The sequence below is a fragment of the Leptonychotes weddellii genome, chromosome 14, assembly GCF_054177405.1.
Source record: "Leptonychotes weddellii isolate Sample4059 chromosome 14, ASM5417740v2, whole genome shotgun sequence".
In the NCBI taxonomy this organism is placed as follows: Eukaryota; Metazoa; Chordata; class Mammalia; order Carnivora; family Phocidae; genus Leptonychotes; species Leptonychotes weddellii.
The window spans coordinates 6,682,090-6,707,764 of NC_138382.1; the positions used below are offsets into that span (position 1 = coordinate 6,682,090).

Genomic DNA, 25,675 nt, shown 5'->3' on the forward strand with positions numbered 1-25,675 from the left:
GGATGCGGGGCTCGATCCCAGGACCCTGGGATCATGACCTGAGCCGAAGGCAGATGCTTAACCGATTGAGCCACCCAGGCGCCCTTAATTTTTTTTTTTTTAAAGATTTTATTTATTTATCTGACAGAGAGAGACATAGCGAGAGATGGAACACAAGCAGGGGGAGTGGGAGAGGGAGAAGCAGGCTCCCCTCTGAGCAGGGAGCCCGATGCGGGGCTCGATCCGGGGACCGTGAGATCATGACCTGAGCCGAAGGCAGATGCTTAACCTGCTGAACCACCCAGGTGCCCCTTTGTGGAGTGATTTAATAGGAAAGTCATGAAGTAGGGAAAAATAAAACTGCTTTAGTTAGGAATAGTATGAGAACTGAAAGTTTCATGCTCCCTTCTCTACCACCTTCTTTTCTTTATGTTTCCTGCCCCATTCCCGCCCTTGCCATTTGCCTGTGTGATTTTTTTGTTCTTGTTTTTCCTTGGTAGCTCAGAGTTATTTGCTGAATTGTGGTTTGTGCCTGCCTCCTTTCCTTCAACAAATCCTTCCTGAGGATTTGCCATGTACTCAGCCTTGTGATAGGTGATAAAGAAGGCAACAGACATTCTTCCTGCCTTCATGGGGTTTCCTTAAGAAACAAAATTGCCCCTGTCTCCTCTGGATCAGAACCAGCATTGTTTTTGCAGGGAAGTTAGTTATATAAGATGCAAATGGATGACAAGGCACGGGATTTAAATTATAAACGACAGTGCTGAGGAGTGGGAAAAGGAAGAACTCAAAGGAATCATTCTCCATTGAGCGGTTCCGGGCAGTTTAGCTGGCAAGTGGGAAATAGAATTCACATGGCTGGCTTTCCCAGTGATGATCAGATCCATTGCAAACCTGTTCCCCAAGGTTCAGGGATGCCTTGGTAGTTAGATCAATAATGCCTTTTGTTTACTGAGTTGAAAATCATCAAAATAAATCAGTTAAGTAAACAAGATCTGTGTCCATCCTCCTGATAAGACCATCTCTCAAAGCTTCAAGAAAGATACTGGTTCCTAAGTCTATCACTACAATTCTCTCACTTCTCTTTCATAGAAATTAGAATTTTGAGAAGAGCAATATTGTACAAATCAATAATTTTAAAAACCAATTTTGACTAAGAGAATCAACTTCTAAAATTTATTTCAGCCAATGAATAGGAAATTGTTTTCTTTCAAATTCACTTTTATGACATTGTTTTAGCAGTTCTAACAAGTAGCTAATCATTATTCCATGTTAGAGTATTTTCTTATTTTTTTTTAAAGATTTTATTTATTTATTTCAGAGAGAGAGAGAGCACGAGCGGGGAGAGGGAGAAACAGGCTCCCTGCTGAGTAGGGAGCCCGATGCGGGGCTCTGTCCCAGGACCCTGGGATCATGACCCAAGCCCAAGGTAGACGCTTACTGACTGAGCCACCCAGGCACCCCACAGTATTTTCTTATTTTTAAATATTTCTCCTCTTCCTATGTTTACTTTTCTCTATTTTTTTTTAAATTCTAAAAATTAAGGTGTTGCTATCAATTCTCTGGAAATTGAAATCATCATCCTTCATATTCACTGCTGAACTTTTTCCTTGCTTTACCTTATTCATTCTTTTGTCTTAAACATTTTACACAAATGCTACATGCAACACATTTCACTAAAAAGGATTTAAATAGTATAGAAGCATGCAGACAAAAATAGGGAATCTTATTTTATATTCAGTCTAGCCATTGAGGACCATCGTAAATTTTCTTTTAAGGTATCTTTTTTTAAATTATATAATTCAGCTTTATATCAGTTCAGATTTTTCTAAGCTGATTTCAGTATTTCTTAGAGTATGAAGAATTTTAGAAATTTAATATATAATGTGAGAACTTGCATTTTCAGGGCACCTGAGTGGCTCAGATGGAAAACTTGCATTTTCTTTTTTTTTTTTTTTTTGAAGATTTTATTTATTTATTTGACAGAGAGAGAGCACAGGCAGGGGGAGTGGCAGGCAGAGGCAGAGGGAGAAGCAGGCTCCCCGCTGAGCAGAGAGCCTGACATGGGGCTCGATCCAGGACCTTGGGATCATGACCTGAGCTGAAGGCAGACACCTAACTGACTGAGCCACCCAGGCACCCCAAAAAGTTGCATTTTCACTTAAAGACAAAAGGTATAAACGCTGGAACAATTTATACTAGTGGAATCGAGACTGTTACCAATTACCGTTTTACCCAAATGTTGCATTCTCCTTTAAATATAGTCAACGCATATATGTAGATAAATACTGAAAGAACCCTGTTTATCGTATATATCCTGACCTCTTGTGAAATAGATTTTGGGTTCTAGGGTTTGATGATAGTTATTATTGTCCTAAAGTTTTATTATATGCTTTTTTTTTTTTTTTGGTCCTTTGATAGTTTTGTTTCTGACTTAGTCTGTATCTTAAATATTCGAGCTTTTTGACGAAGAATTAGCCTTTCATTTCCCAAAAGCCTTAAAATTAGCAGTAAATTAAAGATTTCGCTTAGTATCTATGTTGCTCCTAATTAGGGAGTATCTGAGACTATCAGCGAAGAAGGGGGAGGTGATTCTGAGTGTATCTCGTTTCTCCCTGGGAATCCTGAAAACCCATGCAGGTGAAAGATGGTGGTAACAATTTCCTTGAAGTCTATCCTGGATTAGTTTTCTGTTGCTGTGTAACAAATTACAAATTTCGTGGCTTAAAGCAATTCCCATTTATTATGTCATAATTTTCTGTAGTCAGAAGTCTGAATGGACTCCTCTGGGTTCTCTGTTCTAGGTCTTACTGAAATGAAACTAAGGGGTGTGTCACCTTGGGCTTTTTTACCTAGAGGTCCTGGGGAAGAATTCACGGCCATGCTAATAGAGGTTGCTGGCTGAATTCATTTCCTTCCTTTCAGTTGTAGGACTGAGGTCTCTGTTTTCTTGCTGGCTCTCAGCTGGGTGGGGTCCACTCTCTGCTCCCAGAGGTTGCCCGCATGACTCCTCTCCCTCCATCCGCCCAGCAATAATCACATGGCAAGGCCTTCTCGGCCTTGACTTTCTCACTCCCTCTCCTGCCATCAGCCAGACAAGCCCTAAACTTATTTTAAGGGCTCCTGAGGCTGGATCAGTTTTACTTTATTTTGAGCTCAACGGTGCCATATAACATAGCAGAATCACTCATCATATTCATGGGCTTCATGGGTATGGGCCTGAAATCTGAGGGTGGGGACATTTTGGGAATTGTCGCTGACCAGGTCACTTTGAAGTCTAGCATCAGTCTTTATAAAAGCTCACACGTCAGCAGCGACCTAGGGTGAAGCATGTAACTCACGTGTGAAAGGCCATTAAAATGAAGACCCTAAGTTCTAAAATGAGATATAATTTCACTATAATGCAAATAAAACACATAGCAAGGTTTTCTTGAAAGTCAAAAATCTGATTATAAAGTTAATGGCAAAGAATATATACAAGAATAGTCCAGAAAATTTTGCAAAAAGAAAAGCATTGGGGACAGAATTTGTTCTTTGTAATTTCAGAAAACTTGATAAAGCAATAGTAATAAAAACTGAGTGATGACAGACCAAGAGTAAATAGGCAGATCTTTGTATAAATAAAAACTTGGTTCATGATAAACATATAAACATCAAATAATAAACGGATAGTGGCATAAATGGTGTTGAGAAAAATTGGTCTCTGTTTGGAAAAACAATGGCAACAACAAAGTGAGACCTTTGTCTTAATGCCCAAAATAGGTTATAGAGCTAATCAGTTTTAAAACTACAAAGCCAATACAAACAAAAGCGGGAAGTATTTTTTCATAATCTTAGGAAGGGGATGGTCATCTTACATAGAACATAAAGCATCACAAGGCTTCTAGAAAAGAAGTTGACCTATTTCGCCACGTAATAGTTAATAAACACCATAAACAAATTTAAAGGAGAAAGAGGCATGAAATGCGTGGGAATAAAAATGTCATCATCTTTAACGAGTCCTGTAAATCATTAAGGGAAGACAAACAATGCAGTAGATAAATGGGCAAAGCATATGAATAGGCTATTCACAAAACATGAAAAACACATGGCCGGTAAACATATGGAGAGATCCACCCCCTAGAATGTTTGATAAAAAGCAGGTGCAGTCCTTCTCTATAGTGTTTTTAATGATAGAAGAAAAGTAACCTAAATGTTCATCACTTGTGGAATGGTTAAATAAGTTAAGCTTTATCTATACTATGGTGTACTTGTGAAACCAATACAAATAGTTGTGCTTGCGTGTCAATTCAGACACATCATGCACACGCACTTGGAAAGAGCTCTACGAGGTATTGTTCAGTGTAGAAAAGCAAGTAGCAGGAAAGCGCATTACATCTCACCTGGTCCATACATGTACTCTCCAACAAAAAGATACTGTAGCAGAGACAGAATGTTCACCTCGGTGTTTCTCCTTACATTTAGGTTGGACCGTGTGTGTTTTCTGAGTATTGGGTTGTGAGCAAAAATGACACGTACTATTTGTCAGTCAAGGCATTCGGGAGCTGTGATGTCACCCCTACAATCTCTCACCCCCTCCAAGGCTGCATCAGGGTGACACATCTACACCATGAGAGAGCTTCTGTTAACGGGGGTCTCCAAGTGACCTGGGAGCTGGGCCTCCTACACCGTCCATTAGCTGGGTGATTTAGGTGTTGTCTGTTGTTACAGTTAGTGTTAACTATCCTGGTTAGTCCAGAGACCTATATACACATGAAGATGTATTTATTGTTAGAGGATTGGAGGGATGCACACTGTCCCACAGTTATTCGTTATCTCCTAGGAGAGGAATAGTGGGAAATGAGTGTGAGCGTAAAATAGGAGGCTGGGGTGCCTGGGTGGCTCAGTCAGTTAAGCATCTGCCTTCGGCTCAAGTCATGGTCCCAGGGTCCTGGGATCGAGCCCCGGCATCGGGCTCCCTACTCGGTGGGAAGCCTGCTTCTCCCTCTCCCACTCACCCTGCTTGTGTTTCTGCTCTCGCTATCTCTCTGTCAAATAAATAAATAAAATCTTAAAAAAAAAAAAAAAAACAGGAGGCAATTTTACGGTGATTATTTCTGTATTGTATGAATCTTATGAAACTGCACTTATTTGTAATTTTGATTATAAAAATATTGGGATATATAAAATGCAACATTGCCCAAAAAGTAGGTGATATACCAACCGTTTGCTTCAAAAGTAACTTGACCCCTGCTATGGTAGAATTATGACTGCTACCCGTTCTATTTCAGGATTTAGGGAGCTAGTAAGTGGATACAATGAAGTAACCAGTTCTGTTTTAATTCATGTATGAGATGTAAATCTCTCTAAAGTGGTAAGTCTTTTGATGTCGTCTTATTTATTAAGAGTATGATTTGTAGTGTGTGATATGCAGGGCAGTTTTTTGTCTTTTGCAAATGGCCTCATGATTTTTGCTTTATCCAGAGTCTACTATATTTTTTTTTACTTACTAGTTTTCTATAAAATTACTTAAATGAATTCATTTTTTTTGTTTTTAATTTTATTTCATTATGCTATGTCAATCACCATACATTACAAAAGAAGATCTTAAATTTCTATGTAAAATGAACAGGCTACTATCTCGATGTAAATGGAAGATACACATTAAGCTAAATACAGTAAAAATGAAATAATATTATGTGATTTGGCTTGCTGCTCTTTTTTGACAAAGATCAACACTGAGGCTTACTGTCCTTTTAAAAAAGTGAGATTATTAAGTGTCAGAGGTGGTGAAGACTGAGACCTTTTCCTTATCAGAGTGATTTAAAGATAATTGAAAATGGATTATGTTCTTATAATTATTTAATGCCTTGCCTCTGTAACACCAGTGTCATTCCTCCCACATTTGGGGAAACACTGGTATTGTTGAAAGAATTATAGGATTGGAGTCAGAAGACCTGGAGTCATTGCTATCTGTCATTTACCATGTCTTTGGGTTGTCATGATGTCTTTGTATTTATGTCACTATTTATAAAATGGGGATAAAGCTGCCTACCGTCTCCATTTCATCTCAGGATTTTGGTGAATGAAGCGATATTGCATATCACTCTAAATAGTAGTTTTAGCACCAGTTTAACAATCCTGTATAACTAAGAGGGTCTGTTACTTGGGTCACAGTGCTTCAGCTACCAACGCATTCTCCTAATTCCCAGCACTCCACCCCAGGGGAGTCAACATCTCGATTCCTACAAATATGCATCGTTACCATAGACACTCAGAGCAAGTATGAATCCATATCTATGTATTCTTACCAGGAGATGCATTTGAAGTGCATATTCTAATGGTCAGTCTAGACTTGATTTTATGCAGTTAGATCTTCTGATGTGCTGCTTACATTTATTGATATTTTATGTTTCTATATAGTTTCACTTATTACTAGAAAGACTAGAGGGAGCTTTCTGTTTCAAAGACCTCTCCTAATACTGCAGTAAATTTGGTGTACTTAGCTCATTTACTCTTTCTGGTCACCAGAGTATTATTTAGTAAATTCCTTCCCCCAGGAATTATTACTTACTTTAGTTGAATCTTAGTATTGGTCAGTCCTGCTGGGCCCCAAGGGAAATAATGTTTAAGAGTGTTATAATCATAAAAAAATGTGTTCCTCAAGCAAAAAAAAACACAACTCATAAATACAGAGAACAAACTGATGGTTGCCCCAGGGGAGGGGTTGGAGGATAGGCAAAATGGGTGAAGGGGAGTGGGAGACACAGGTTTCCAGTTATGGAGTGAGTAAGTCATAGGGATGAAGGAAGCAGCGTAGGGAATATAGTAATGGTATTGTGATAACATCGTATGGTGACAGATGGTAGCTCTGCTTGTGGTGAGCATAGGATAACTACAGACTTACCAAGTCACTATGTTGTACACCTGAAACTAATGTAATATTATGTATCAACTATACTTCAATAACAATTAATTAATTAACTAAAAAAAAAGAAAGGCGCACCTGGGTGGGGCAGTCAGTTGAGTGTCCGACTCTTGATTTTGGCTCAGGTCATGATCTCAGGGTCGTGGGATCAAGCCCCGCATCGGGCTCCGAGATCAATGCAGAGTCTGCTCGAGGTTTTCTCTCTCCCTCTGCCCCTCTCTACTGTTCACCTGCTCTCTTGATCTCTCGCTCTCTCTAAATAAATACAATGTTAAAAAAAAAAAAAAAGAGAAAAGAAGAAAGTGTTCTGTACTTGTACAAAGTAGTTGTTACCTTTTTCCTTTTGACACAAAAACAGGTTTATATATTTTATGTAATATCCATCATTTTGTCATTGAGAAATCATTCTAAACTAAATTTGTTCTGAGCCACATCCCTCGTCCTAGAAACACTTCCTCTCTTTGGGAACTTGCTTCACCCCTTTGAAGTAGCTTCTACTCTTTGATACAAGTCAGATAACATGATTCTTTGGGAGACTCATGCTAGGCTGTTAGGGATGATTGAACTGATTCACTGCTGATTGAGTCCCCTATGTTCATATCATCAGATAGTGAGCCAAGACCTTACTTACCACCACTAAAGCATTCATATAATTCTACCTGAAGTCCAAGTATAATAATAATTCTTACATTTTCCTAACAACTTCTAGTTGCCTACAGCAACTATGTAGTTTTGGTAAATAAATCCTATAAAGCTAAAGTTCCAAGTTGTAACTCCAGCCCTGTTGAAGAAGTAGGCTTTGTGGTGTTTATGGGATTTGAATGTGCTAGAACGATCATTTGTTTACTGAAAGTCCTACTATGAGAAAACGATATCCAAAAATCTGAGTGTTTCTGAAACAAAGGAAGCTACACAGTTTATAAGTGAGAGAATCGACTAACACAGGGCCAGTGAGTCAGTTTACAATAAGTGAACAAATTCATTTTTCTACATAAATGAATTCTGTCATTTAAATGAATAACACCCTGTTTTCCAAAAGCTCACATTCACCACATTCTTTGAAGCGGAAGGTCTTCCATTCCTAAAAGATTAAACAGGGATTTTGTGGTTATCATTGAGTATTCCAGGAAGAACTTTGTAAATTTTTTTAAAGATCTTATTTATTTATTTGACAGAGAGATAGAGAGCACAAACAGGGGGAGAGGGAGAGGGAGAAGCAGACTCCCTGCTGAGCAGGGATCCTGACACGGGGCTCGATCCCAGGACCCTTGGGATCGTGACCTGAGCCAAGGCGGACGCTTAAGTGACTGAACCACCCAGGTGCCCCATGAATTTTGTAAATTGATGTTAAAGAGCTGGGGAAACCTCTTGTTTTTTCTCAATAAACCCAATGAGGGAGATTTAAGTAACATTTTTCCCCCCCAGCCTGTCCTGTCACTTAGCTGTGCTTTTGTTCACTGTGGTCCTGTCATAAACATCCTTTACCGCAAATTATTTTCAACATTCGCAATATTTGTAGAATTCTTTCTTGACAAGATGTAGTCAATACCTTGTGACATGTCATTTATTTTACTTTTAACCAAGACTGAAAAAAATGGATTTAGGTTTATGGTTTCCATTTTCATAACCTGTGCCTGTTAAGGAAATTAATTTTTCCTGTATGCTTTTTCGGTCCTCACGCCTTCCCTTCTAGCATACCCACACGGTGCACTCTCAACTTTTTGACTTATCTTTCCTCAGTCCCTTCAGTTCCCTTCAGTTTTACCAGTCCAGAAATAGTGAATGAGTTCTGTTGCTTCCCTTTTCTCACATGGCTGCTTTTCTAATTAACTCTCTGCCGCTGCTCTGGATGTCTAACTCTTCCCCACTGCCCTTTTATTAATAGCTGTTTCGATGTGGATTCTTTTCCTTCTGCCTCACTTTGGTCAGTCCACAGCAGTCTCTAATATAGCCACTCTAATATCCCATGTTTTTCATCTGCGAAGAGCTCTTCTACATCTCTTGTGGGTCTATCAAAGGCATCTTAATGCAGTTTTTGACAGTTCTCAGTATAGATCTTCCTCGACTTACGATGGGGTTACATGTGGGTAAACGCCTCATAAGTTGAAAATATCCTAAGTCAAAAATGCTAATACACCTCACTTACCAAACATCATAGCTGAGCCCAGCCTACCTGAAATGTGCTGAGGACACTTACATTAATCTACAGTTGAACAAAGTCATCTAACACAAAGCCTGTTTTATAATAAAGTATTGAATAAATATCTCATGTAACTATTGACTACACTTGAAGTGAAAAGCAGAATGGTTGTTTGGTACAGAATGGTTGTATAAGGGTATCTGTTATCTGTCAGTTGTTTACCCTCATGATCACATCAAGAGAATGTGATCATGAGAGAACATCGTAGCGTGTATCTTTAGCCTGGGAAAAGATTGAAATTCAAAATTCAAAGTCTGGTTTCTACTGAATGCCTATTGCTTAAAATTATTAAGTTGAATCATCGTAAGTCAGGGACTGTCTGTACTAAGATTTGAAATGTCTGATTCCAACCACAAGTGTAAGGAATGCTCTTATATAAGAAAGGCAGTGAAGATCTTGACATAATAAAGATGTTTTTACGAAGAAACTAATGTTGTTCTTCGCTGACTAATAAGCTTAACAATTATAAATGACTTCATTCACTGTTGAAAAGGATTTGTTTTGAAGTGTGATTCATTTTATTTTATTTTTTTTTTCTTTTTAAAGATTTTATTTATTTATTTGAGAGAGAGAATGAGAGACAGAGAGTATGAGAGGGAGGAAGGTCAGAGGGAGAAGCAGACTCCCTGCCGAGCAGGGAGCCCGATGCGGAACTTGATCCCGGGACTCCAGGATCATGACCTGAGCCGAAGGCAGTCGCCTAACCAACTGAGCCACCCAGGCGCCCCTCATTTTATTTTTTTTTGAAGCAAGTCCAAAACAACATATTGTATAAATTTGTCCTTAAAATATACTAATGGATTCTGTCGAGCTAGCACATTTTCCTGTGGTATGTACTTTGTTTGGTATTCACTTCCTTTATAAATAATAAGAATTATAAAAGTGTACAAAAATAAGCAAATGCATTTGTAATACCACATTTGAATAGTAATAAGAGTAGCTTCGTTTAAATATGTATCAGTAAGACAGGGTTAAGTTGCTTAATTCATCTAGTGTCTATGAATGTAAATATATTGTTGAATATATTTATATTTTGGGGGATTTTTTTCCCCCTCATTTGACAGAGAATGGATAAATTTCTGGTAGAGAACGTTATTATGGTCAGACCTCATTACTGCCAACATTCATTCATGTACTAGGTAACCTTTTAGAAATTAGCCCAAGGTCATTTTTATTCATTGAACAGTTCATTATAGAAATAGTTGGTTGTTCTTCCTAATTCTGCCTTTGTCTAACTCTTTTCAGTTCCCATTTTCACCACTTTATTGTTTATTAAAATTCAAAAATGGTGAAAAACTTTTGGAAAATGCAACTGAATTTATTTTGGGAAAGACAATGAAATTAAAAGAAAGTCAGTTTCCTACAGAATTTATTTAATCATCTTTTTCCTTTCCCCTAAGAGCTTTGATAGGGTGGGCAGTAAAATGTGACAGTTTATAGATTTCACGAAGATGGATGGAATATATAGTTCCTAGGAATGGTAATGAAATGCCTACATGGTGTAAGTTTCTCCATCTCTCTTAGTAATGCTGACCTGAATGGTTCCTGTGATGTGGAAATGTTGGGGTTTGGAGTGAATGGTCAAGAATGAATTCTTGAGACATCTTCAGTGCAAAAAGGTGGTTTTATTAAAGCCCGGGTACAGGACCTGTGGGCAGAAAGGGCTGCACTGGGGTCCTGAGGAGTGGCTGATTATATACTTTCAAGTTGGAAGGGGGTTAGGGTTAGTGTAAGTCTCTAAGGAATTTGGAAGCAAGGTTTCCTGGACCTTGAGGGGGCTGTCTCTTGTTAGGAAAAGGTCATTTATTACTGTCTAATTAAACCTTAGTCATGAGACCCTTCAGATGTATATCAGTGGGCCATATGCTTGGAGGATGATTGCTAACATATATCTTGGGGGCAGGTAGAGATAAAGGAAGTTTCCAAAGGAATTTTTATATGTTAAAGGAGACTTACAGGATCCTGGAGGTCAGGATAATGTTAAGCTAGGAATGCCTTTTGCCCTTAGCAAACAAAGTAATAACTGTGAGGCAGTTGAGTTCCTAGAGGAAAGTCATTCCACCTGTCTCAAGGAAACTTGTCAATGGGCTGTAAGTTGTACAGAAATTTAATTTTTTTTTGCCTTTGTTTCCAACATCACTGCACTAAAGTATGGCAAATAAAATAGAAAATAAACTTATAATAGATAATAATTTAGTAAATATTTGAATACAAACTAATGTTTAACGTAAGAACATTATCAAATATTTGAACAAATTTAAGTCACAGTTAATTGTTTTAGGAAAGAGAAAAGAGCATACACTTCCTCTTAGAATTTCACCTTTGGTTTTTAAAGATGCATTAAAGGGCATTCAAAGTGATCACATCGGTTCACTTTGGAATAATAAGCATTCCTTGGTGGTTTCATTATTAAAAAAACAAATGCACTTATCCACATTTAGAAGATACTCTAAATTTAACAAATATTCACTGGGCATTTTCTTTGCTGGGTACTGGGCATTATTTAATTACTGAATAATTATTAAATATTTACAGTGTATTTTTATTGTGTTGGGTCTTTGGGAATATACCAACAATATAAAAAAAAGTTCTCTGCTCTATATGTGGGAACTTGGGCCAAGGGTAGGGGTGGGCTGGAATTCTGCCATTCTCATTTTCCAGCCTGTGACTAGGTTTGTAAACTCTGCAAGACTGGTTCTACAGACGCAGATATCTTCCTGGGTCTGACTAATTTGAGGTGAGAGAGGGCGTTTCTGTGGCTCTCCAACCCACCTTTATTAATAATGGATCCCCATTGTCAAAACAGAAGAGGAAGGGAAGGAAGGAAGGAAGGAAAGAAGGGGAGGGGGAGGAAGAGGGAACAAAGAAAGAAGGGAAGAAAGGAGGCGAGAAAGAAAATCAAACAACCCCTCAAATAAAAACTAAGTAAGAGACTCAAGGATCTTAACCTTCTTATTGGTGAAATGAGACATGCATACATAAATTAGTTATTTTCCATAAAAATAGTTATTTTTCCTTTTTTTCTTCTCCTTTTCTTTCTCTGTCCATATTTCCCCATCTTTTTACTTCCTCCACCTTCATTACACCCTTGAAAGAATACCTTCTCAAACCACAAGCACGATGTGCAGTTCCATTTCTCATCATCACTAAATTGTTTTGAGGGTCTATTCAACACAGTTTCTAATGGTTGGTAGAAAAACCATTCATACTGGATAATAATAAATTATATTACCTCCAAAATATGCTGTAATTCAGTATTTTTACTGTTTAGTTTGGTCTTTATTTACTTTGTTGATTCCTTAACTTGGCAGGTAATGAAAAGAATGATGTCCTGTTTTTATGTAGTACTGTAAAGTCTCAGTGTGATCAAGGGACATATTTATATTGCTGTCTTAGATGAGATAGCCAGCATCTATCCAGACTTCTTTCCCAAGGTTCTTGACATTCTCTGAGTTTCACTTCTACTTTGATTATGGAATCTCATGTTTCAAAGGAACCCTTGATGAACATTTATTGTGCATATTTATGGCTGAAACCAAGTGGGATATAAAGCTGAAATTTACACAGATATAGAAGACAAGACTCTTATTTTTGAAGTTTTTAATAATTTCACTAGTTTTCTGAGATGTATTTTAATTATCATATATGTCTATACCATGCTTTGTATCTATATTTAATAGTTTTGGATACTCACAGAAATTCCTACTGATGGGGAAGATAGAATTTTTTACACACAAAGAAATTATTACTTAAATAAATTGACTATTCCAGTAGATGAACAGCAAATATCAGCACAAGGACTTAAAATCACTTCTCCTATTTTCAAATTAAATGATTTTGCCACCTCTCACCATATTGGCTACTACGAAGGAAACCAATTTAGAACATAGGTTACTACTAAGCCACATGCTACCACCTGTGTTAAGAGTCCTAAGAGAGAAAAAAGAAAGGAACAGTTTCTCATGGGATAAAGTAAGTTACGGAAGGCTTTTTAGAGAAACTAAATTTTTAATCAGGCCTGGAAGGAAATGGAGGATTTGTGTTGGTTGGTGAGATAATTTATATAGAGAAAACCACCAGAACTTAGGAGAAGGTAGCAAGAATGTGCAAAATCTTAAAGGGTGATTATAAAGGAGCAGAGAGGCTATATTCAGAAATATCCATCAAGGTTTAGATTGTATTAGTAAGATTGTGTATCCTAGTCTGAGTTATTTTTCATCTAAAGTGTGATAGGGAGTTTGTGTTAGATTGGCTTTTTTTTTTTTCCCTTCCTGAAATATTTGCTAGAATTCACCCGTGAAGCCAACTGGACCTGGAGTTTCCTCTGGAGAGAGAAATTTGATTTCATATATATATATGGTGTTTTCTCTCTTTTTTTGCCTTTTTCAAGTGTTGGTTTTTTGTGTCTTTTAAGGATTTTCTCCATTTAACCTAAGTAGTTGAATTTGTTGACATTAAGCTGCCTTTATGCTCTATTTTCTGTCTTTAGGGTGCTTTTCCCCTTTCATCCTTAGTATTCATAATTTGTATCTTCTTTTTCTCCAAATCTACCTTAATGTTTAAAATTTCATAGATTTTTTTTCAGTTGTCTTTCAGATGTCTGTTTCATTGCTTTTTTGCTTGTTATTTCCTTTCTCCTACTTCAGTTTTAATTTGTTCTTCATTTTCTAACTTCTTAAAATTGAAACTTTAGATTTATTGCATTGGGGATTTTTTTTTAAAGATTTTATTTATTTGACAGGGAGAGACACAGTGAGAGAGGGAACACAAGCAGGGAGAGTGGGAAAGGGAGAAGCAGGCTTCCCGCGGAGCAGGGAGCCCGATGTGGGGCTCGATCCCAGGACCCTGGGATCATGACCTGAGCCGAAGGCAGACGCTTAATGACTGAGCCACCCAGGTGCCCCTGCGTTGGGGATTTTTTGTCGTAATAAAAACATTTAAAACATAGATTTTATGCACAGCTCTACCTGTACTCCACAGATTTTGATGGATGGTATTTTCATCATCACTCAACTCAAAATATTTTTTAATTTTTCTTGTGGTTTCTCCTATGAATTATAGGTTAAATTAAAGTGTAGTTTGTGTTCATCATATAAATGTTTGAATGTTTTCCAGATATCTTTTCATCTTTGACTTCAAATTGAATTCTTTTCTGGTCAGAGAATATACTCTGTTATTTTATTTATTTATTCATTTATTTGACAGAGAGAGTGAGCACAAGCAGGGGGAGCGGCAGGCAGAGGGAGAGGGAAAAGCAGACTCCCCGCTGAGCAGGGAGCCCTACCTGGAGCTTGATCCCAGGACCCTGAGATCATGACCTGAGCTGAAGGCAGATGCTTAACCAGCTGAGCCAGCCAGGAGCCCCTGTTTTAATTATGTTAAATTTGTTAGGACTTGTTTTCATTTTCAACATTTGAGCTTTCATGCCTCATATCCACGAGCACTAGCAAGAGTGCATATCCTGTTGCTATTCTGCGGATTGTGGTGTGAAAGTCATTTAGGTCAAGTTGGTTGAGAATTTCTGTATCTTTCTGATTTTCTGTCTTTGTCAACAATGGAGAGAAGGATGTTGAAATGTCCAGTTGTGACTGTGGGTTTGCCTATTTATTTCTACTTTGAATTCTCTCAGGTTTTGCTTCATGTATTTTGAAACTCTGTTCTAAGATGCAAACACAGGATATTTCTTCTTGATAATTTTATTGATGAAATATTCCTCTTTATCCATGGTAATTTTCTTTGTCTGGAAGTCTACTTAGGCTGATACTAATAGAACCACTCCGTCTTTCTTATAACTGGTGTTTGTAGAGTACCTTTCCCACATTTTTTTATTTTTAAACTTTCTGTCTCTGTATACTTAAAGTGTGTTCTGGGGTCCCCTGGGTGGCTCAGTCGGTTAAGCATCCCACTCTTGATTTCAGCTGAGGTCATGATGTCAGGGTCGTGAAATCGAGCCCCATGCCCAGCGTGGAGTCTGCTCAAGATTCTCTCTGTCCCTCTTCCTCTGCTCCTACTCCCCCACCTCCGCTCTCTCTCTCTTAAAAAAATATAGGTAGATAGATAGATAGATAAAGTGTATTCTGGTTGAGAGTGTATAGTTGGGTCTCACATTTCTACCCATTCTGACAACCAAGTTTTAAAACTTGTGTATTGAATATAATTATGAAAATGGTTACATATAATACTAGCATCTTGTTATTTTTTTTCTATTTGTCCCATTTGTTGTTCTTCTCTTTCCTCTGCCTTCTATTGGATGTATTGAATGTTTTTAAGTATTACATTTTATCTCTGCTATTGGCTGTACTATTTTTATAATTTTGTGTATGTCCTAGGATTTTTAGCATATATCTTAATTTACCATAACCTCTGTTCATGTAACATTATACCACTTAACAAAGAATATTACAAAAGCGTATTTTCATTTATGTCTTCCATCTTCCCAGGACCCTGGGATCATGACCTGAGCCAAAGACAGACACTTAACCGACTGAGCCACCCAGGCGTCCCACAGCAGATAGTTTTTATTGCTAGGTTTTCAAATTGAGCCGTCTCTTCTTCTGCATTATATAGTCTGCTCTTAATCCCATTCAGTGAATTTTTCTTTTCAGGTATTGTATTTTTCAACTTGTATTTTTCAATATTCTACTTGGTTCCTTATAGCTTCTTTCTTTTTTTCTCATATTCATGTTTTCCTTTAAAATTTGTCTACTTATAGCTATTTAAAAGTCCCTGGCACTTCCTCTCTTTCATTTCTGTATGTTTCTGTTGATTGGCTTTTTTCTCCTGGTTGTAGATCACATGTTCCTGCTTCTTCACATGTCTAATAATTTTTTACTGGGTACTGGACATTCTGATTCTTACATATATGTCTGTTCTATATCTCTAGGATTTTGCTGTCTTCGTTTTAAAGTGTCAAACTTTGTCTTGTATAGGCAATTAAGTGAATCAACTTGATCTTTTCAAAGCTTATTTTTTAGCTTTATGTTTTTATTATTTTTTTAAAATTTTGTTTATTTGAGAGAGAGAGAGTGCGAGAGAGAGAGAGCGAGCGCTTGAGCGGGGTGAGTGGCAGAGGGAGAAACAGAATCCTTGGTGAGCAAGCGAGCCCGATGCCGGGCTCCATCCCAGGACTCCAGGATCATGACCTGACCCAAAGGAGACACTTGACTGACTGAGCCACCCAGGCGCTCCCTTTTTTAGCTTTATTGAGATGGCTCTAAAGTAGTCTTAGTCTAGAGCTAGTTAAGCCCTTCTACTAAGGCTTAACACTTCTGATGTTTCTACAGAAATGCCCTGGATGTTCAATAAAGTCACATCACTGTATCTGGTTAGAACTTGAGTATCTCTGTGCCCCTACATGTGCAGATTAGTATTCAGCATCAGACTCAAGGGAATTTCTGTTAATATTTCTGGATCTATTTCTCTGCTTAATGCCCTCTCTGACAGTGCCCCCAAATTTCAGCTGCCTCAGCCTCCCCAATTCCAGTGTCTGTCTTCTCACTTCAGTGAGATCACCATGCTCTGCTTGGTTATTCCCTTCCTGCTCAGCAGTCTCGGAAATGCCTCCATTTCAACAGCTGGGATCATTATGGGGTTACCTTGTCTGTTTCCCTACTCTTAAGAATCACACTGTTATGATGCCTTTTCTCAAATGACCGGAAACATTGTTTTTACATATTTTGTCCAGTTTTCTACTTGTTTAGTGTGGGGAGGGCATTTCTAGTATATTTATTTCGTTGCGGGCAGAAGTGGAAGTCCTTCCACATATTGATTTTGTATTTTATGTATTATGTATGTAACAGATGAATTCATTTTCATGTTAAAAATCCAAGAGTAATATAAATATTCAGAATAATAGATGCTAGTCCCTTCACCTCTCCCATCCCATTTCATGTCACTCAATAGAGAAACCACTTTTAGAAGTTGTATGTGCATCCTTCTATTTTCCTTTATGTACTTATATCCATTTATATATACATGTTCATGCCAATGAGAGATATACATATTTTTAAACATAAATAAAGCAGTTCTATAAGTATTATTCTGCAACATATTTTTTCACTTGGTAACATCTTAGAGATAGAGATCTTGTTATTAAAGTACATATCAATTTTTATTTTTCTAACATTAGCCATATATCCTACAGAACGGTTTTCCTCTAATTTATTTAACACTCTGCTCTTTAGTCATTAAGGCTTTCCCTTCTAACTTTATGCTCTTATAAACTGTATTTTTTAATAATATGGCACAGCAACTTTTCCAGTGGTAAATATTTCTGTAGGAGAAATCACCAAGTTTTCAAAGAGTCTGTCTGTCTATAAATTGCCTTTCTAAACAGTTTTTACATGTTTATATTACTCCTAACTACTAGGAACCAGGCTCTTTGGAGAAATGGTTGATTCTAGATCTAGGAGAGGAAATGTAAGAGATAAGTTTAGAATATCTTATCACAACAGAAAGCAAGGGAGGTAAGAAAGATTACTGTGATGGTGTCAGAAGATACAGAATCCCCTTTGAAGGGACTGCTATTGGTCAGAGATGGGGCAGTTTACCAACCAAAAAACTGCTGGACTGAAAAACATCAAATATGTTTAACAGCCAAGAATCATAAAAATGCCAACCAAACCAAACCCCAAACCACATTGCTCACCTTGGAAGGGAGCTAGGGGATAACATTCTGAGTACTGGTAAGGAGACATGTATTTATCTTCCTCTTCCTTTACGAAACTTATTTCAAAGTAACCAAATAATTAATGAGAGGAATTTCTTTTTATTTATTTATTTATTTGAGAGAGGGAGAGAGAGAGAGCGAGCACGAGCAGGGGGAGGGAGAGAGGGAGAAGCAGACTCCCCGCTGAGCAGGAAGCCCAACGTGGGGCTCGATCCCAGGACCCTGAGATCATGACCTGAGCTGAAGGCAGACGCTTAACCGACTGAGCCACCCAGGTGCCCCGAGGGGAGTTTCTTTATAGAAGTCTACTAATAAATGAAGAAGGAATAACAGAATCAGACTACCAGAGTTATAACCTTTATTAATTGAGTTACAAGCCCTAGAAAATGATTGTCAGTGGCTACTAATGATCTCAGGGAAAGCATGAAGAGGAAGCATTATGGGAAGTGGATGTGGCGGACAACACTTGACCCCACCGATTATATGTTAACACTGAAGAAGGAGAGACAGTTAGCTGTCATATGGCAACTGATAACGGCAGCTTTTCAAAAATTGAACCTGTTCAAGGCCCTCAATCTAACTACCAGTTTATAGGACAAACAGGAGATAGAGGAACTTATTTAATGACCTCTCGGGATGCTGTCATCCAAGTCTAGAATTCCAGAAGTTCTACAAGATAAATAGTCCAGTTTCTTCAATAAGTGATAGTCAAGAAATAAAAAGGATGGGAAACTGTTAGAGAGTAAAAGACAAAGATAGGAAATCTCACCCAAATGTAATATGCAGACCCTGTTTGGATCCTGATTTGAACAAACCAACTGTAAGGACACATTGGAATAATTAGATTTTAACAGTGCCTGGATTTTAGATGATATCCAGGAACTGTTAATGTTTTATATGTGATATTAGCATTGTGTTCATGTTAAAAAGAGTCCTTCTCTCTTAGAAACAAAATGAAACATTTACCAGTGAAGTGATAGAATCTCTGTACTTGCTTTAAATAATCCTATAAGGGCTTAAAAGAGGAGAGCTGGTGGCAATTATTTATCTTGGATGATGAGTACAGGGGGTTTATTATAGTGTTTTTTCTACATTTGAGTGTGTAAAATTTTCCATCATTAATTTTTTATTTTATTTTTTAAAAAAGTCATCTCTATGCCCAACATGGGGCTCAAACTCATGACCCCGAGATCAAGAGTCACATGCTGTCCTGATCGAGCCAGCCAGGTGCCCCATGAATTTCTTAAATTGGAAAATAAACTTGGCTGTAACAGACCAGGTGAGGAGAGTTTTGTAAATCATCAGAATAAGTGAGGAGCTTTCCGGAGCTTCACCCTAAATATTTGGAGTATGTCTATACCTACACATCTGCAGAAAAGGTATCCGCAAACGGCAGAGAATTTATTCAGCGTGCTTGCTGCGGTTGATCTGGACCCCCCACGTGCTTCTCTTGAAATTAGCATGAGTCTCACAGTTTTCAACACCTAGAGAAATCTTTGCGGCAAAGCTGACGCTGTGTACTCGGTCAGATCGGCTTCTCACGGCGATCCTAATGTTTGTTTTTCAGGTACAGCAGGTGCAGACTGTGCAGCAGGTCCAACATGTCTACCCAGCTCAGGTGCAGTATGTGGAAGGAAGTGATACCGTCTATACCAACGGAGCGATGTAAGTTGATGTGCGGGAGTGGTTTTCGTTCTCCCGCGTAGTCAGAGAAAAGTAACGGACTCGCCGGCACATCCCACTATTCCCAAATTGTTTCCTTGTTTTCATGTTTTGTTTTGGTTTTTTTTTTTTACCAGATCAGAGTTACTGGAATGAGCCTCCTGTGTAGAGATTTGTCTAGGTTTGTGAGGAATGTGAGCTGATTTTCTTCTCAACCTCAATGGATTATTTTAAATTATGAAAACTGTTATGCCTTTTAATGGTTTTCACTAGGTTGAGAAAAATGTATACCCCTCGTTGGTGATTTCTATATCTTACTGATACCTTATAAACCCTGTGCTTTTTGTTTTTATAAATAAGGTGAATTTGTGTGTGTGTGTGTTTGTCTGTAAACTAACACCAAACTAGTACATTTGTTTCTTTTGGCATTTATTAAATGAAGTACTTAGTCTCCATAAGAGTACCTGATCCTCCAATCTTATTTTCCTGTCTGAACTTGCTCCCCCCAACCCCCGCCACACAACTTACCACCTTTGCAGGAACAATAATGCAAATTGGTAAGTTTATACCAATTGTGTTTTTCAGCCACTTTGGAGTAAGATTCAGGATATTATAAGAGACTAAGAACTATTACAGGTCACCAGGATTGTTTTCATTTAACCACTTGAGGTTTTGTTTGCAATCTGTTGGGTCTTTGGGTTTACCTGAAATAAATTCAAATTCTCTCATCCTCCTCTGCCCACCTCCCTTCAGCGTTGGTGTGCCCCAGGTCGATAACCTCTGCTTGCTTTTTTCTTACTGCACCTTCTCTTTCTTTGGGTGGTTTCATCGAGCCCCATGATCTCAACCTGTAACCTCCATGAGGGCAGGGATTTTTGTCTCTTGCAATAAATCTAACACCACAAGGGTGCATGACACATAGTCAAAGTTCACTTATTGTTACCTATTGTTATTATAACTAAACACCTTGGAATCCTACTTTAACTCTGCATGAATTTTATTATCATGATTAAGATACTTAAGTATTTTGAGCTTTTTATGATTCTTTCCTAGGAAGTGGGGGGATGATGATCTCATATTTGAGGAAATATCTTTTCAGCAACTAATACAGGGCCTGGAAGACAGTAGCTGATACCAAACTGAAAGCTCTTCCTTGATCCTGACTCTTCTCTCTTTTTTCATTGCTTTTGGTCACTGAATCTATCCACATTCCCACCGCCTTAAAACCTCCATTACCTATAAAATACAAGTCACCTCTCTACCTTGACATTCACCCCATTCCTACCTCTCCAGCTTCATTTTCCACCTGTTCTAGAAACAACCAACTTCGTGAGGATTTCCCCAAATACTACCCTTTTGTGCCTATTTTTGGGCATATGGTTTCCTCTGCCTTCTGTCCTGTCTTTCCAGTTCCCTACACCGAGCCTCGTATGATCTTTATAAACTGCTTCCTCATTCCCCCCCGCCCCTTGTGACGTGGACCCTGGCTCTCCACTGCAGTTAATTTATCCTTCCCCTGTAGGGTAAGGACAGCACTGAACCCTGACTTTCACTTCCAGCACAGTGCTATGAATGCTTACTCATGTTTCTCATACGAGGAAGAATTCTCTCTGAACGGAAAATGTCATTTTGTTGTTTTATTTACAGCTAGTTAGGAGATTGGCACATAATATAGGGTCAATGAATTTCTGTCGCTCTAGTGAATCCATAACTCTTTACATATGTTCGACATTCTCTGAATATTTTTTTACCTGATGGTGTGTAGGACTGGGGGGTGCCTCCTGGAGTGAGCTTTTGGAATCTCTACCATAAACCCACACTACGGTTGGCATTTACACCAAAAAAATAGATACACCTGCCACTTGGACTTGCATACTATCAGGGAAAATATAATGGGTTTCTAGATGCTGCTAGAGATCACTCAGTTATATTGTCATTTCATCCTTGTCTGTGTCACAAGAGCCCCGGAGTAAAGGTATTGTATACTCTGCCTCTGCTCAAGCATGTGCCATCTCCTACCTGGTTTGTTCTTCTCGTTTAAAGGCATCCTGGGCAATGCCTGAACAAGCCAGCCCCCTGCAGCAGAGGGCTGAGTTACCACTCTACTGTCTATTCCTGTAGCATTTTCTCTTACATGTATTACAGCATTCTATCAGCAGAGCATCCCAGAAAATCTGACAAACAGAAGTTCGAACAAACTAGGGCTTTTATTTTTGTCAGGTCATAAGAAGTCCAGAAGTAGCATATTGTGCAAATCACTAGCACTCCATGGCGCAAATATAAAGTCAGCCTTACCGGAGAAAATCTTATAAGCTGACATACAGCAGAGGGAGCATAACTGGACGGGCTACACCATGGAAATTGCTCCAGTAGACAATGTCTGGCCTCACAGAGTGCTGCATATTTCTCGGGAGCAGGGGCAGTGAGCATTAGTTGGCTCTGTAGTAGGGAAAAGTGGCTTTCTTAGAAAGGGAGGAGTGGGTGCCTCTCAAGCTCAGTTCCATCAGCCTCTCCTTCCACCAGGATTAAAATCAGATGTGTTGAGCCAGCTTGGAGCTAAACTACTAAAAGATGATAGGAAATGAGCTCTAGAAACATCCAGAACTGTGCTTCCTTTTAGTCTCTTGCTGACATCGGTTTTGCAGCTCAGGGATATTAGGGCCAAGATTTTCTGATAGGTTTGTAGGATGTCTGCTTCAGTTGCGACCATCATATCTACATTCCGGACAGGACGAAGAGGATATGTGTATACATGCAGATATGTGTATACATATTTGTATGTGGGGCCACGCACATGCACACAGAGGCTTTCCCAGAAACCCCCAGCTCCCTTTTGCTTCTCTCTCTTGGCTATAACCACGTCACAAGGCAGGGGTTAGCTGCAGGGAACCTGGGAACACTGGTCTATAGCTTTCGTGTGTATGTTAGAAAGCGGCAGGGGACGAAGGGATTGGAATGGGTGTTGAGATGGTGTCTGTCGTCGTCCTTCATCATTGGTCCAGGGTCGGGCAGAGAGATGACTATTGTATGACTTTGTCGAAGACATGCAGCCGCTTCACTTTTGTTCATCTATGAAATGGAGGTGGTTAGCTTTTCAAAAGTGCTTTCTGTAGCATCTTATAAAGAGTAAACAGTCAACTTTAGCTATTTGTGTAAAATCAAGTACTATAGTTATTCTTTTTTTATTTCTGGCTCCTATTTAGGACTCTGAATTCTGCCTATTGCCTCGTGCCTTTTTAAACTCCTCCGCCACGGCCCTTAGGGTCTTCCACACCATAGGTAAATGTGAGATCAGTGAACTCATTCATTTGCAAAACCTTAGAAAAACAACATTGCCAAAGTTGATGCTTTAAAATGAGAAAGCCCATTTAAGTCCAGAAATGATTCCAGGTAAATATCTCACGTTGACATGTATTTGCTGTGGCTCACAGTCTCCTTGTGTTAGATCATGACTAATGAGTTCTAGGTCGTGAGTTCATTTGCCACAAAGTCCAATTAGCTTTGATCCGGTCTGTGTGGGCCCAGATTGTATCCGCACCTCCAGCCACTGGGGCCACACGCATGCGGAGAGAAGATGCGTCTTTAAAAATGTTTCATTAAAATTTCCATTCCAGTGCAATTTTTGACCAAAGATCCTGTAACAGCACTTTCATATTTACTAAAGAAACATCGTCTTGTCGTGAATTATCCTCAAAATTGTAGTAGCTAGAGGACTATGAATATTTATTCTCAAATATAACACACTTTTTTTTTTCTCAGCTTAAGCTATTTTGATCTTTCTGTGATTTTGGAAAGCTGTTATTTGACTCTGTGCAATGTTTGTCTCTCAGGTTGACTTGAGAGTTTCTGTATTCCCTCTTTTTATTTGATGCACGTCCGTGTGTGTTGGGAAAGAGTCCCCCTTTTTCTTCCGTTCTGCCACGCTGAATTCATGGCTCCTAGTGTTTGATCCCTGACTTGGGTCTCAGTGAGATTCCGACTTCTGTGCAGTCGTCAAGGCGTTTTTGCTAATGACACTCCCAGAACACAGGCATGCCAGTCTTTATCACGAACCTTCGAGCACCCAGCATCTGACCTTACAACCTGCGCCTGCCTAGTAAGTGCCAATGTGCGGATGCTCCTGTCCCCGGTGTCCCCGTGACATGTGGCCAGGATGCACAGGGTCTCCCTCGAGAGGTGGTGATAGCCCTCCCAGAGATGTGTCATCACTTGGGAATATGTGTGATCATTATAATTCGACGATACCAGAGTGTTTCCTTGGTTCTCATCGTGAGGACGGACGACTACTGCAGCCTCCCGGGCTCGGCAGCGCGAGTTAGGGAGCGTGCCTGGGTCGTAGCCTCGCAGGCTGAGGCTGCTTTCTGGTGCTCGGTGTTCGAGAGCAGCTTTCTGCTCAAGGAAGAAGGTAACAGAATTGGCTGTTCCTTCCAGTAGCTTTCCCACGAATATTTTTTTGAAGTCTGGATCATAGTGTTGTCTTTTTCTACAGATTCTTAGAATTTATGATCGCTGGTAATGTAGAATGCTGTAATTAAACCAGCTGGGAAGCACTACACACCATGTAGACACAGCCCAACGCAATTGATACTTCCTGGTGTAGCTCAAAAATCCATTTTCTTTAATAGAATGATTTTTTTTTCCCTTTCCCTACCCCTTTTTTGACTCCTTCTTCCCCCGCCTCCCATAATCAGTCCTCCATCATGCCAGTCAAAATGGAAATAAAGACATCCTACTCTATCGTGGCCAAGTTAAGAGATCTTTTTTTTTTTTGAAAAATGATTTTAATTTTAAAGGACTGTCATGTATCAACCACTCTTTGAAGCTCATCTCCTGTTCAGAGATGATCAATATTTTGAAATGCCAGTGTGCTGACTGCATGCATATCTGTTGCAATAAGACTGGCCTGGGTGGAGGCCTTCTCATAATCTTCCTATTTAGCTTATAGATTTCTCATCAACCCTGATACAGAATTTTATAAAGTATGTTTCACAGAATGTTAGTCTCGTAAAAGTATTCTGTGGTTATGTAAGCGGGAAAACACTGTGCCAAAATCCTTTTGAGGATTCTAAATTTCTATTAGTCTTCTAAAGGCTCCGAGAAGTCCCCCAGAGAAGAAATGTAGTGTGTTAAAAAGTGAACCTCAGAATTCTTTTACCTTGAATAATATGGAGTCCTACCACATGGTGTACTTTGGGAGGTGGTACGCTATTAATATCTGGACATTGAACAGATTCATTAAAAATCCATAAGCATGCATAGAGGACTCACACTTTATTTTTTTAAAAGATTTTCTTTATTTATTTTAGAGAGAGAGAGAGCACGAGTGGGAGGGGCAAAGGGAGAGGAAGAATCCCAAGCAGACTCAGTGCTAAGCGCGGAGCCCAGTGCAGGGCTCAATCCCATGATGCTGGGATCACGACCTGAGCCGAAACCAAGAGTCAGACACTTAACTGACTGTGTCACCCAGGTGACTTACATTTTAAAAAGTCATTTCTTGAAAATCCTACAGTTAGTGCGTTTTCTGAAGCTACTAATTATTCTTTTCATATACTTTTTATTTTTTTAGAAAGAAATTTAGTAGCAAGGAATGCATTGTTTATTTTATTATAATTATTGTTTTTAGACAGAGAGAGAGCGTGCGAGTGGCAGATGGGGGTAGTGGGCAGGCAGAGGGAGAGGTAGAGAGAGAATCTTAAGCAGGCTGCATGCTCTGTGTGGAGCCCCACATGAGGCTCGATCTCATGACCCTAAGATCATGATCTGAGCTGAAATCAAGAGTCAGATGTTTAAACCGACTGAGCCACCCAGGCACTCCTTTTACATATACTTTTTAAATGCTTAATAAGAAATGTTAAAAGGGGTACTCTTCAAGTTCCTTTTTTGTCTGTTAGTGAAGTAGTAAATTCAGGATTTGCAGATAAGGTTATACTTTCTTATTAACATTTAAGTGCCATTTATTTGAAGAAATGGGGCGTAGAATTCGTGTAATTGAGATTGAGAGGGTGTTTTCTGCATTTATGCTTCTACTGATAAGCACGTTCAAATTGGTATAGGATCTGGTTTGCCATTTGGGTTTCGGGAAGTATGGAGCTGGTTATGTAGGAAGCTCTTGGAGAGAGAACTGCCCTTTTCTGTGGAAAAGCACACTGAGGTCTCTGCAATTAGAGACGGGTCCATTTCTTTAATAACATAAAAATTCCCATGGGACACCTGGGTGGCTCAGTCGGTTGAGCATCTGACTCTCAATTTTGGCTCAGGT

At 38.9% G+C, this 25,675-nt stretch overlaps 1 protein-coding gene across 5 annotated transcripts in view; it reads left to right on the plus strand.

Annotated features, from left to right (window-relative positions):
• RFX3 (regulatory factor X3) overlaps positions 1 to 25,675 on the plus strand; it is a 281,571-nt gene that overhangs the window by 148,249 nt on the left and 107,647 nt on the right. For all 5 annotated transcript variants that reach the window (XM_081802793.1, XM_081802790.1, XM_006739897.3 and 2 more), the window contains one exon: positions 19,322 to 19,419. In XM_081802793.1, the coding sequence (XP_081658919.1) occupies positions 19,322 to 19,419 (98 nt within the window). The remainder of the gene's footprint in view (positions 1 to 19,321; positions 19,420 to 25,675) is intronic.